At 41.0% G+C, this 13,641-nt stretch overlaps 1 protein-coding gene across 8 annotated transcripts in view; it reads right to left on the bottom strand.

Moving 5' to 3' along the window:
• Positions 1 to 1,167: 1,167 nt before the first annotated feature.
• The window catches only part of KIDINS220 (kinase D interacting substrate 220), a 58,935-nt gene continuing 46,461 nt past the window's right edge, over positions 1,168 to 13,641 (bottom strand). For 4 of the 8 annotated variants that reach the window (XM_081905926.1, XM_081905930.1, XM_081905932.1 and 1 more), the window contains 5 exons: positions 12,168 to 12,200; positions 8,892 to 9,020; positions 6,710 to 6,808; positions 4,513 to 4,758; positions 1,168 to 3,629 (listed from right to left, as the gene is read on the bottom strand). In XM_081905926.1, coding sequence (XP_081762052.1) covers positions 2,355 to 3,629; positions 4,513 to 4,758; positions 6,710 to 6,808; positions 8,892 to 9,020; positions 12,168 to 12,200 — 1,782 coding nt within the window. In that variant the 3' untranslated portion in view covers positions 1,168 to 2,354. The remainder of the gene's footprint in view (positions 3,630 to 4,512; positions 4,759 to 6,709; positions 6,809 to 8,891; positions 9,021 to 12,167; positions 12,201 to 13,641) is intronic. The other 4 variants (XM_081905929.1, XM_081905931.1, XM_081905933.1 and 1 more) reach the window with 2 other exon arrangements.

The following is a 13,641-nucleotide window of genomic DNA, read 5'->3' as shown; positions in this document are numbered from 1 at the left end:
TTAAACGAAGAGACCTAACTCATGCCCAATTATTTCTTGGACTACGCCTTTTATGTACAAGTTCCACTAAAATCATTGGATTTTCCTTCCATGTGTTCCCTAATCCACATCACAGAAAGGCTCTGACATGCATAGAGGTCCAAGGTAGCTGCTGTCCCATTAAGAAAGGAAAAGCTCTTCCCTTTCTCCTTCCTTTGGCTGCATTTGGATGTCACAACAATCCATTGCTTGTGATGACAGGAACAAGTTTCATATTCTGCTGGGCTCTTTCTTCAGCACAGAAGCAAGGAGTTCCAAAGCTTTTGCTTCTGTATTTCATCAACCACAGCTTGATAGGCTGTTTTAGCTCAGTAATATGTGGCTGACTACTGTTGGTTTGAAACAAGCCAACTTCAAACTACAGTGGTACCTCGGGTTAAGTACTTAATTCGTCCGGGAGGTCCATACTTAACCTGAAACAGTTCTTAACCTGAAGCACCACTTTAGCTAATGGGGCCTCCTGCTGCTGCCGCACCGTCGGAGCGCAATTTCTGTTCTTATCCTGAAGCAAAGTTCTTAACCTGAAGCACTATTTCTGGGTTAGCAGAGTCTGTAACCTGAAGCGTATGTAACCCGAGGTACCACTGTATCTGTATGGAACTGGCTTGCTTAAATAAACCAAAGTTAAGATGAACCACAGGTTAGGATTCAGACATTAACATTCAACTGAGATTAATTTAAATTTGAAGCAAAAGCTTCTTATCAATGCCCTGTGGCTATGCTGCAGAAGGGTGCAAGTTAGGCTAGTTTCCATCATGATAAACCAGGGTTTATTGTGACCTCTGAACACAGTCGTTGCATGTAAGTTTCATCGTTCAAGCAAATGGCATTCCTGATTGAACAAATCACCTGCATCTTGCTATGCAGAAAGGAGCCAAGCAATTTTCAATCAGGCTGTTGGGTCAAACAAATGGTGGAGAATTAGAACTCTTCACAGAGCACCCAACTGTTAACATCTATCCAACTCTGGATAAATGGAGATGCAGATGCTTCATACTTCTAAGGATAACCTACATTTTTCTTCATCAATTCTCTCGTTATCCAGATAATATTTTTTTTTAGAACCAGTCGCCGTAATGCTTCTAATCACCTGAAGACACAAATAAAAAAAGTCTGACACAAAGAGCATCATGCTTATTATTTTATTGTCCTCTCAATGCTAGAGGAATACACATGGTTCACTGATCGTATTCAAATTCCTGCATATTTCATCTGCAGAACAAATTACTGACATTACAGGCATAATACTAGAAACAGAAGGGGGGAAATTATGTACCGTTATGTTGCACATTGCCAAATGTTAGATTATTTTTTTTACTTACTCTTGAGGGAACGACAATTTCTCATTCCTCAGACTTTCTACAATCTGATCAAACCTATTAATCAAAGGCCATGATTTCTGAAAACTGTAAATATTCATAATAGCTCCAAAGACTACACCCAAACTGCCTTCACCTAACACCATGACCACGACTACTTTGTTCAATTACTTCAATACTACTGTGGGCACCACCTACAACAAACAGAGAATTCAGCCTGAAATCCTATACAGAATTGCCTGGAAGTAAGTCCCACTGTAATCAATGGGGCCTACTTCTGAGTAGACATGTGAAGGATTGTGCTGTTCATCAATTACGTCCAAATCTCAGCCACAGCTAACATGTCCAACATGCAGTAATCCATTAAAACTAGTCACACACATGGCACATTCCCAAAGACTGAACTGCTTAGAAGGAACAAACAACAGTTGTACTTTGACCATTCTATATCAATACTTAAACCATCAAGACTTTTAAAAGTGTCACACACAGAATTGGAAAATGCAAATTAACAGTTCTTCCGTAGTTTCAGGTTCATAACAGTCTGACCCTTCCGCTTCGTTGAATGTGAGACATTCCTTCCTCCTATTTCTAAACAAATAAGTAGTACTGAACCTTATGATATACAGGTAAACTATTCATTTTTGCCTTTGTGAGATCATCCAAATGTTTAAGGCATTTCCCTTTTCAGCATGTAGACTAAGGAATTTGTACTTGCACTGGAAAAGTTAAGCTTTTCTTTAAGAAGGAAACGCTGGTTTTATTTTGCCTAATTTTAAGCAAGCAGTTGAATCTCTCCCATTGAAATCTATGGGACTCAAACATGCTGAACTTCAGCAGGATTCTGTCCTTCACTTGCTATGGAAATTCACAGGTGAAAAAAGGGCAGGGAACCAAGCCTTGTTAAGAGAAGATTTATAGGCCTGGTCGAGAGCCAGCAAGAGGCAGCATGTTTAAAAAGTGTTGAAGCAGCGTATGTTTTAGCTTGGCTCTCTTTTAAAGAATACTTTCCCTCTCTTCTCCAAAGCCTGCACCATCAGAGCCAGTAACAGTAAGGAGCTCAGAAGAATCTTTTGAAAGCCTGGCATAACTCGAGCGCTGGCTACGCTTATGGGCCACACCTTTGATGTTATCATTTTGTACCGGAACAGAATTAGGACTCGGTCCGGGGCACAAAATGATCTGAGAGTGCTCTCTCATGCTCTCAATCTCCTCAAAATTCTGATTAGCTCGGTTGGTTGGCTGGTTGGCGCTGTTGTTATTCAGCGTGACTGTGCTGGGTGTTCGGTTTAAGTTGTAGGCTTTCTGGCACGCTGGCCAGTTCTCTTCAGGGCTGCTGGCTATTAAGCTGCTGTCCGAAGGGCTTTTCTTGTCTTCTGAGCAGATTGACATACGTGCCATGGTTGCGTCTTGAAGGCCGCTCAAGCTGAGGGGGATTCCCCGTTTCCCACTGCGGCCATCGTCTTCAAGCTCAATGAGATTTGCTTTTTCGAGCTGGGAGTCATCTGTATCGTTGTGGAGAGAGTGGTTTGGAGAACTTTCACTGGATCTTACCCCAGAGTCAGAGGAGTCCTTTTTGTCGAGAAGAGCATCCGTCAAGTACTCTTTTGCTTTAATCAGGGTTCGAATGGGCTCAGATCCATGTTCTGGAGATTTGGGCTGCTTCTCTGTTTTCCCTTCGACTTTTCTGTCTTTACCTTCCTTGAGGAGGGGAGTGTTATCAGACTCTTCTGTTCCAGACTCATCTTCATCACTTGGAAGTTTCTGATAGCGCAGAGCTACACCCTTCAGCTTCAGGTCTGCAGCTTGGAAGATGCTGGTTCTTTCAGAAGATTTCTTCCCTGGGAGAAGTTTGGAGCCAGACTGATCTGATTTTTCATCTTCTTCCGTGATGGGATCCAATGGAGACGCATCGCTAGTAGACACACCTGATGTACTATAATCTACAACATCATTCCGTTTAATCAAGAAGGACTTCCTTCCATCGTCTTGCTTTTGCTCGGCATCCTTTCCCTTATCTTGTTCCACACTGGAATGAAGGGAGCCTGTTGATGTGCTCTGGCCCATGTAGAAGGCTGCTGAACTGTGAGGGGAAGATCTACCACTCACCGTGCTAGAACTGGCACCCCCTTCTAATTGTGACATTTGAGCAATATATTCCCTATATGCATCTCTATATTCTGCCTGTACCTTATCAGTAAGCTTTGAAATTTCAATACTAGAATCTTGAGAATTCAGGCTTGAAAGACTTGGCGTCCGGCGGGCCTGTGACTGTACAAATAGAAAGAAAACACATTAATACAAAGTCAGCAGAGTTGACACCAGTCCTTCAAAACAGAAAAGACATTCACCCCAAGAACACAGTTGTGAACAGAGCAGCGTAACACTTGGCTCCTTCATAACCAAAGAGGACCAACAGCTCAGTGGTATAGCATACGCCTTGCATATGGTGGGAATACTCAGTGTTGTGGGCATACCAAGTATTACCTGTGCACAGTACTTTGAGCACTATGTTCACTTAACTATATAAATATTTTTACAGACAACTTGAGATGCATGAATTTCTGCATCTCTTATTTCAAGCATCTTATTTACCTGATGCTTAGAATAAAAGGGTGAGAGAATGTATGATTCCTGCCAGGTATACAGGAACACAGAGACATCTATAATGCAACATATTTTTGTCCCTTTCTATAGTGCTGCATGAAAAGGTTCGCTTCAGTGAAGGAGGCAACCATAAAAATCTTGCATATACACACACACCTGCAGTTATGCAAGTGCACACATGCAAGGTGTCTGTTGCAGAAAGCTGGTCTTACACACACACACACACCTATTTATGCATTCAGAGTTGCCTCTCCATTGAAGTGAAAGGGGGAAACAGTGCCAAATAGGAGATTTCTATGTCTCCATCTGGTGTTTTGTAAGTCACTTTGCATATCAAGCAACTAAACTGAAACAACAACAACAACAACAGGACCTGAAATGGGGTTTATATTTGTAACTCCACAAAATACATTTAATGAACATAAAATGTGGCATTTCCTCTTCATGCCACCACTGCCTGCAGATTTGGGTGAGGGAGGAAGCTATTTGCTCTGTAAAATTGCTAATGTTAAGACAGAATGGGCTGAGATTATGTCGAAGAGAGTACCTGCCAACTCAGGTTACTATGACGTGGAGGGGCTTCTTCTAAGCCAATGGTGTTCAACTCTTCAAAACTGAAGTTGAGAGCGTAGGGGGCTTGACCCGGAAGACCAGTCAGTTCAGTATGAGGCAATTCAGTGTTCAGTGCAGGACGACGAGCAAGATCATTATGAGGTATGGTACTGGCATGTTCATTTGCTGCCCGGGAATCTTCATGGGCAGCCTGACTCTCAACATTTCTCAAGTCAAGTACCTAACACAGAAAAGGCAGCAATTAGGATGCAGCATGAAAAGCTCTGAAAAGATAATCTGGTTGAGGTGATTAAAAACTGGATAAACAAGTCAAAGAGTATAAAGCTGCGAAGCACACTTCTGTGAGAAAACCAGGATTTGTGAAAACCCTTGAAAAAGTTCTTTGAAATCACTGAAAAGCTATTCTGGAAAATTGGGAGACCCAGCAGAGCAGGTCCTAATGTAACATAATGAGAAGGGGAAACCTGAAAACTCTCACTGCGTGTATATGAAGACATGTGCGCAAAGGACTCTTCGGAACCTGTACTGTGTTTGTGAACACTTTTCACAAACAAGCTAAGACATACACATTTATGCAAGTACACAGTATCAAGATGTTTGCTCCAAAACACCAATCTTATATAATTGTGTGTCGAAACAATGGACCGTTTCTAGTAAGTGGGATAAGAGCGTCACTTTAGTATGGGGTTGGGCAACCTGTGGCACTCCACTTAATTCCAAAAGCTCTCTGCAAGTGATCAGTTCAAGCCTACGGCAAGACTGATCCATCCCTTTCCTTGGGTGGGAAGGCGAAAGAGAAAAAGTAAAAGGGGTAAGTAAAAGCCACTTTTGGCTCTGCCCACCCAATCACGGGCTTCGGCCCATCAGCTCGGCACGCAGCTCTGACAGATCACCCCCAAAGGAATGCAGCCCTCAACAGAAAAAAGGCTGGCCAACCCTCCTTTAATAAATAACTCCTTTCTTTCCCCACTGCCTCCTATAAATACTCACCCAGGCTTTCTATGAGTGCACTGACAGGGCTGAAACAGACAACTGTTCAAGGCCGCAAAGCCTTGTAAAAAGCAAACATTCCTGGCACAGTGCTGCCACTTTATATGAAAACACTATGCCAGATACGATGTCATACATTATTTTGCAGGAGCAAGGCCTTAGAGTTTGGCAAACCAAAACATGTAAAGCCTGCATTTCCATGTCTAGTACCTGGTGCTAAACCAAGAGTGAGGAACCTTTCTTTGGCTGAGATCTACAAAGTTTGACGGCAAACCCTATGGGGAACAGGGATGGGCGATATATTGTGCAAAACCGGTTTGAAGTTGGTATCATGATATGGGTTTCATAATTTCTGACCTGACCATGGATCACGAATCATGGTGTGTGTGTGCACTACGCAAAAATCACAATGTGCAAAAGCCATGAAGCCAGCCAACGCTTCTCTCGATTCCTGCAGTCCCTGCTAACTCTGCCGCCTCAACTCTCCCCTGCCACCTGGAGGGGGCAGCAAATCACAAGAGCAGGAGCCAGCAAAAATCACGATGCAGGAAAAAATGTGAAGCCAGCTGACATAGCTCCATCCTTACTTCAGACATCGTGATACATAGGTATATGACAATGTTTAGTTGCTGATATATCACAATGTTGAAACCCAGATATCACCCAGCCCGACTGGGGACCACAAGCCCAAAACGAATGTGGTCAAAGGAAGAACATCTCCCCTTTGCAACTTGCTCACACATGCAACACACCCATTCACTCTCTCACATGTAATCTCTCTCAAAATAACCTTTTCAGTCTTGATATTTAGGCTCCTCCAAAAAACCATCTTCCTGGACAAGAGGAAGGATTTTAAAGCAGAGGGTGGAGTTGCAGCCTGAGAGGAAAGGCTAGCTTTTCACTGCCCCACTGTGCCACATTTAGGCTTCAATAACCCACCAATGGGATTAATAAGAGGATTTTGTGAAGCCTAAATGTGGTACTGGTAGGTGAAGGGTTGGGAGTTGATGGTGCAGGCAGGGTGGGGAGCATCCAGACTGTGAGCCAGCAATTCCCAGCCCCTGTGCTAACTCCTACTAAGGACAGTGGGAGTTACTTCCAAGCTAACATGACTAGCATCTAGCCACACAAGCACCGTCAACAAGGCATTTGTATTTACATAAGACTTAAAATGCTCTTACTGCACTTCTGAAGAGATGCCAGTCGCCAAAATTCATGTTCATCTCTCTCTTCAGTTCATCAATGTTGCACTGTGCTAAAACGCGACCGTTTATATTGGCCTAAACAAATTTTAAAAACACAAAACAGATAAACACACCCTTGCCATCTGTAAATATTTTGTAAGCTAAAAAACCACCTGAAATTGAATTTCACGTGAAAGTACACGGTTAATACGAGTGGGATAGAACAACTGTACCTTTTGCAAGAAGAAATTAAACACTTTGATAAAATATGCAAACTTATAATTTCCACTATGGCATAAAACAAATTGTAAATTTGTAATGTCAACAAAGCAAATCAAATGCATCATATTCCTTAATTATGTATAGGGAATTTGCATTTTCTGGATTTAAATCTGGCCTTTCAGAAAGCCTTCTCACAAGGCAGTTTATGAAAATATATTCAAACAACAACAAAAAAGAATCGATAAATAAACAAAAACAGCCCATCTGAAAATCTTTCAAAAAGCAAGTCAGCAAATGTAGATTTAGAAACTTTAAACAAAATGCCTTTAAAAAAAAATTAAGCACTTAAAAGTGTAAGAGGGCAAATTTCCCCAGGGACAGAATTCCACAAGCAAGGTGCTGCTGCAGAAAAGGCTGGTTCACATAAAAGAATCATGAGATGGCTATCTTAAATGTCTGATAAGTTCATACTGGCAAAAGCAGTCCTGGGAGTCCAAGGCACTGAGGGCTTTAAAAGTCAAAACCAGCACCTTAAATTGAGCCAAAAAATATATATCAGTAAACCAGTGTAACTGGTGTAGGATAGGTATCGCCTGATCCAACCAGCATGCTAATATCAGTATTTTGGCGGCTACATTTTGAACCAATTAAGTTTCCAAGCTGTCTTTTATGGCAGCCTCATGTAGAAAGCATTGCAAAAATCTGGATGTACCAGCACATGAATAATTTAAACCAGGTCTGTTTTCCTCAAACAGGGACACAGTTGGCAAAATCAGCCAAAATAGAAAAAAGATAATCTGAAACGCTGATGCCATCTGAGCCTCTAAGGTTAGTGCTAGGTCCAGGAAAATTCCCCCAGCTGCAAATTTATCCTTCAGAGGAAGTGAGACATGAGTACGTAGGTATTATGGAGGAAGATGGTTACATTTCTTTGTCCGTATCAGTAGAATTTCCCAACTAACAGCCCTTCAATCTTTTCTAGATTAAGTGTCAACCTGTTTGCCCTCATCCATCCCAGTTTTCAGACACCTGTTCAGAAGATCCATGGTACAACAGAGCTTTAGTGGCTCCTTGTCCAGCTTTCTGCCAGCAGTTTCCTGTTGAGATGCCAGCTAAGTTCTCAAGCCAAGCTCAGGGGTACATAAATTCCCTCTTCGAAAGCAGAAGTGAGCCTTAACAGCCTTGGAGATTTCCATCAGGCTGAGCTAACCCTGTGCCAACTAGGGAATTATTGCAAACAAAGATCCAGCGTGCTAAGAGAACATTCAGTGCACTGATTCTTTAGCAGCCAAAAAAACTTTATAAACCTCTTAATTTCAGCTCTATGCAATGTAGTGGATCAGTGTTGCTGTATCACCCTGAATAGGACTGGGATTAAAAGATGTAGGGTGGAAAAGGGAAGTCAGTGCCACAACCAGGTATTCTTAGGGTCGCACCCTTGATGGATGATATCATCATCATCATCATTACTACAATATATATACTGCCTTTCTACAAATAACACCCAAGGTGCCTAACAGTGATAATACCACTTAAAATATACAGCAGCACAATAAAAAGAAGTTACTAACAAGATTAACTTCATAGTGATGGTTTGTCATGAACGTGCCTATCTAGGCTGCTTTGTTCCTTCATGCAAATGAACAGAAAACAAACCACAGTCCTCAGGGATTGTGGCTTCTCTCTCTCTCTCAAACCAACCGTATTCAGTAAGCCAAGAACACAACTTGTCCTATCACGGTTTGTTTAGAGCAAAACACACTATGTTCTCTTCTTTCACCATCTTTCTTTTAGTTTGCTGTGCTTTCTGCATCACATGCTGGTATTCAACTGGCACTGAGCTTTGCAGAAAAAGGAAGGGACACTCAATATACGATTGCTGGAGAATGTAGAGCCCAAATGAAGGTGCCATTTTTAAATGAAAAACGATGTGCCATTTTTAAACGAAGGGACTCACCTTCTTTATAGTTGCAGAGTACTGAGCCAGCATATTCTGGTCGAGTCCTTCGATCTGTTTCAGCTTCTCGCACACAGCGTCAACCGTCATCGAGCTCAAAGGCACTTGGGGTGCTCCTGAGCCTGTTCCCTGCGCAAGGGAGAAGTACATACATGCAATACGTTCAGAGGCTCGTTATGCCTACTGCACATTGCTTTTCTTTGCAGAAGCAAAACGTAACACGCATCTGAGTCACAATGGAAAGGCAACGCCCCCCCCCAAGAACTGGGAATATTGGTATACTGTCTGGTGCCCCACCCCACCCCAGTTGAGACACTGTCCTTTCCAGATTAATACTCCAGTTTTTAAAAAGTGTTTAAAAATTAATAATAATTGCATTGCATCGTTATAAGCAAGGAGACCCATTAGAAATTTGCTCAAGATGTTCATGGATTTAAAAGTTAAATAACTTCTGACATAAAGACCAAGGAAACTTGATGACCTCTGCAGTGCACTTATTCTTCACATATACTTTCAGTGCTTGGTTCTTATGAGAGCAAGGTCTAAGAACCAAGGAAGACGCTCAAAATATCACTCATTATATAAATCTGTCCCAAGGATTCCTGGCACAATAGCATAGTGTCCTTGAACCAGATCTTAGTTAATGTTAGTTCTAATCAGAGCATATCCAATGAAATTAATAAACCTGACTAATTTAGGTCAATTTATTTCAATGGGTCTACTCTGAGTAGGACTAACACTGGCTGCAACCCGATGCTTTTTGAATTGCCTGAGCCAATAAAGAGGGGGACATAAAGGTATGTCCCCAGTTTTAGACATTTTGTCTTAGGGAGGAATCCAAGAGGCAGTTGTGCCACATGAGAGCCGTCTATGTGTTTGTGTGTGTTACGTGCAAGGGAAATAAATGCACATTTTGAAAAATTGGTGCTTTAAAACCACTGGTTCCCTGCTAATGGAAGCATGTCTTTTTTAAAAAAATAATGTCCGTCTCCCAAAAAATGAAGGCTTCTTTAAAGAACTGTAGAATCCTCACTCAACTTGTATAATAAGGAGCTACCTCATCGACACAGAAACATTCCACTGCTCTGAGAAACTCATAAATTCTCTTTTTTCACAATCAAAAGCCAGGAAAGCTCACTGTCTAAAGGACCATAATCAAGGTGCTAAATAAACATATTTGCAAGAAAGGATGCAATTGAGTAACATAACTTCTCCAAAGTATTTTGACACTAAAAGCCCCAGAACAACAAGCTGCTTCAGGAAGGGCAGCAAAAAAGTATTTTAATGCCATTGTGGGGTGTTTGCACTCAGCTCAGCTCAGCTCAGCTCACAGGTAGCAGATTCAACTAAGGACCTGTCAAAGCAACTGAAAGCCAAACTGTGACAACCGATACATTAAATATTCAGAAAATGTCTGGAAAGCAGACTGCAACCTGTCTGGTGCAAGGTGGAAATAAAATTAAGCATATTATTATTATTATTATTATTTCTGTTTGTTTAATGCAGTCTTGAAAAGGTTTCCATGAGTGCTTGAGTCAAGCCCACTACTAACAAAAAATGTGCTACCGTAAAACAAAGCAAAAATTCTCAGATGCTAAATCTATGCCTCATTTCTGTATAACCTCTATACCAGGATACTGCCCAAAACTGTAATCTTAAAAGACAGTTGGTGTAAAAAAAAAAAAAGAAGTGATCAGTGGCTGTGTTGCATGTTAAAATGAGCAAAGACGTTGGCTTAATAAACCACACTGTGCACAACCGGCATGTTGGTGCCAGGATTGATCGACAGTCTTAAACCAAGGTTGGTTGCCTGCTTCTTAATCCTGACTTGCTGGGGAGAAAGAAAGAAAACAATGATCCCATGTTTGGATGCCATTCTAATCCTCTCTGTGGTTCGTATATCCACGCATGCAAAGAGAAGAACAAAGTGGGCATCACCAGGCACTATACAGTTTATTAAACCAAGGTTCTTTAGGTTATCATTGCACATGAGAGTGGCCACTAAGAGATGGATGTAATTTGAAAATAAAAATAAAAATCCTCTGTACAAGTTTTTTGAAATATTCCTTCACAAGGCTGGCTTCACAGCTTAATGTACATTACTAATCAATATAACATTGACAAAGTAGTAATTATTTTTCTTTAAGTGATCCCAAAATAGTCAATAAGACTATGCATTTCTCAGAATCTATTCTATTGTGATCAGATGCAGGGGGAAGAGTGTGTGCCTGCTATTATGGGGGGCAGTGTGCCAGTTTTCAGGGTGCACGCAACACAAAAAAGTCTGCTTGAACAGGAAAATTCCTCCCTTCCCACCCACCCCAGCATTGCATGGGACAGGCGTGTGTGTGTGTGTACATATACAGACATACAGATACACACAGACTATGACTGCATGGAGATGCATAACTAGGGCTTTCCATCTTCCTTGGTCAATATGTAGCAGTGGAAGTCATAAGTCTCATTGTGTAGCCCATATTCACATTCGACAAGTGGCTCTGATAACGTTTTCTTAACAGAAGTCACAATTTTAATAAGGCATAAAGATAATGAATAAAATAGTCCATAAAAACTGAAGCAGAATGTTATAGATAACTTCCTACTCAACTCAGTAATTCAAACCATATTAAAAATAACACCTAAATGCATTAGTTTTATCTATATTATATGAATTCTATAAACAGTTTTAGTGGGCTTTCCTAACATGTTTAGAATTCAGTTACGATTCCAACTATCCAGTTGCCAAACTCAGTATCTGAACTATGTAAGAAGCAGGAAGGAAAGCAGAAAATCGCTAAAATACAAAATGTAGTAATTACTGATGCTGTATTTCAGTGGCAAATAGTCATTTCAGCATGCATTGTAAGCTATTTTAGGGAAGATTTTTCTTACAAAAATACATAGATTACTGATGTCAATGCATGAATCATATGACAGAGATTCAGCTTAATCTGGAATGCTTCCTATAAAAAAAAAAGCAGTATTTAAATAATAAGCAGTGCAGGTGCTTTTAGTGATATTTGTCATAAGTGAATTGGAACTGTACTTAAAGCAGACATATTTTTCCCAAGTGGTAGTCTCTTTCATTATAGATGTGGAAAGAACATTAATTCTACTAAATATCTGCCATGCAAAATCCAAAAAGCAGATGTCAAAGCAATCCTCAAGACTTGAAAAGTGCATTAGTGCATAAGTCAGCCAGAATGAAGTGCTAGTATGGACAATCTACAATGAGAATACAAAAATAAGTGAACAGTTTGCAGAAAGTTGCTGTACCTGTCTCTGTCTGTTTAACCCAGTTTTACACTGCTTTAAGAAAAAGGACAAAAAAAGTGACACAGCTTAACATGAAACATGAAAAAATGCCATTAAAGAATGAGCTAGTATGGTTATTAAGATTTCTTCGTCAAAGTGATGGAGGATAAACAGCTGGGATTTCTTTTAAAAGTGGACTACCTCCTGATTAACACATGCTAGACAAGATCCAAAGAACTGTTCTACACACCCATGGGGATTCGGTGCCTGTGTTTCTCCAATAATTCCATGTTGCATTGCAAACCGATGTTGGGCTTTCAAAAGCAGTTTCTGATATGGCATCATTGATCAAACCCCACAGTGCAGTCTCCGGCCCTCAGAGACACTTAGAGCAATTGTTTAACAACATGGTATGCACTGGAGAACTTTTTACGCACCTCTGCAGCTCGTTACACTTTTGATCTGCGGTGAAATTCCTGCAAAGCAAGGGCAGCCAAACTTTGGCTCTCCCATTGCTATTGGACTCCAACTCCCATCATTTCTTGCTGGCTGGGGCCTGATGGGAGATGAGAGACCAACGACATCTGTAGGGTCACAGCCTTGCCGCCCCTGCTACGGAGGGCTATTAAGGCACAGAAGACTGTGTAAAAAATATCAGGAAAACTCCAGGTTCAAAATGGTATCCAATTCTGCCTGCGCAGACTTCTGTTCACACAACAGAAGTCGCCTTCCCCTCCTCCCCTCTACAGATTTCACGTGCCTGAAAAATCTGCTCTGGAAGGTACCCCAACTCTCTGGAACAGATTTTGAGGGCATTCTGAGGTTTGGAGAGGGGAAGAAAGTAAGGTGAAGACCCATTGTGCACAGTGAGTACTGTCCTTGTTCAACTGTGTTTTACTCAAGAGTAAACCCACTTAGATTAACAAGCATGACAAAGTTAAGGCCATTGTTTTCAACAGGTTTATTCTGAGCAAAACATGAATTCAATTCCAACCTTCATATTTATACAAATAAAATACCGGATTTATTGCAAACAGGGATTGTAATCCAGAAAACGTTTCTTCCAGGTGTAGCTAGGTTTTTACTCTTATTGCAATGGCCAGTGCTGGAGATTCCTTGCTTTTACTGCTGATAACAAGACCTAACTGTATACTCAATTCAGGGCCATGGGTATAGTACCAATCTCTTTCACTGAGAGGAATCCAGCAAGAGTCCCACTGAAAGCAGTTACTTCAGTGTGACTTAGCCCGTTATGTTAAACAGTTCTGCAGAACCCATAGCAGGATTTATTATTATTACATGCATAGTGCCATTGGGGTGAAATACTAAAATCATGCCTGTACCATGCTTCAACATGTACAACGCTCAATTTTTAATGCAAACTAAATCCCTCATTTTCACATCATTTATTAATGCTAGCTTCTTTTGGTAATGCTTTCCTTCTACCTTGTTTTGGTCTTTTCTAAATAGCAAAATGTAAAGGTATTATGTTTAA

The sequence above is a fragment of the Podarcis melisellensis genome (genome assembly GCF_964234715.1).
Source record: "Podarcis melisellensis genome assembly, chromosome: 3".
Classification (NCBI taxonomy): domain Eukaryota; kingdom Metazoa; phylum Chordata; class Lepidosauria; order Squamata; family Lacertidae; genus Podarcis; species Podarcis melisellensis.
The sequence above is the reverse complement of the archived record's forward strand: the minus strand, read 5'-3'. Positions and strand labels throughout refer to the sequence as shown.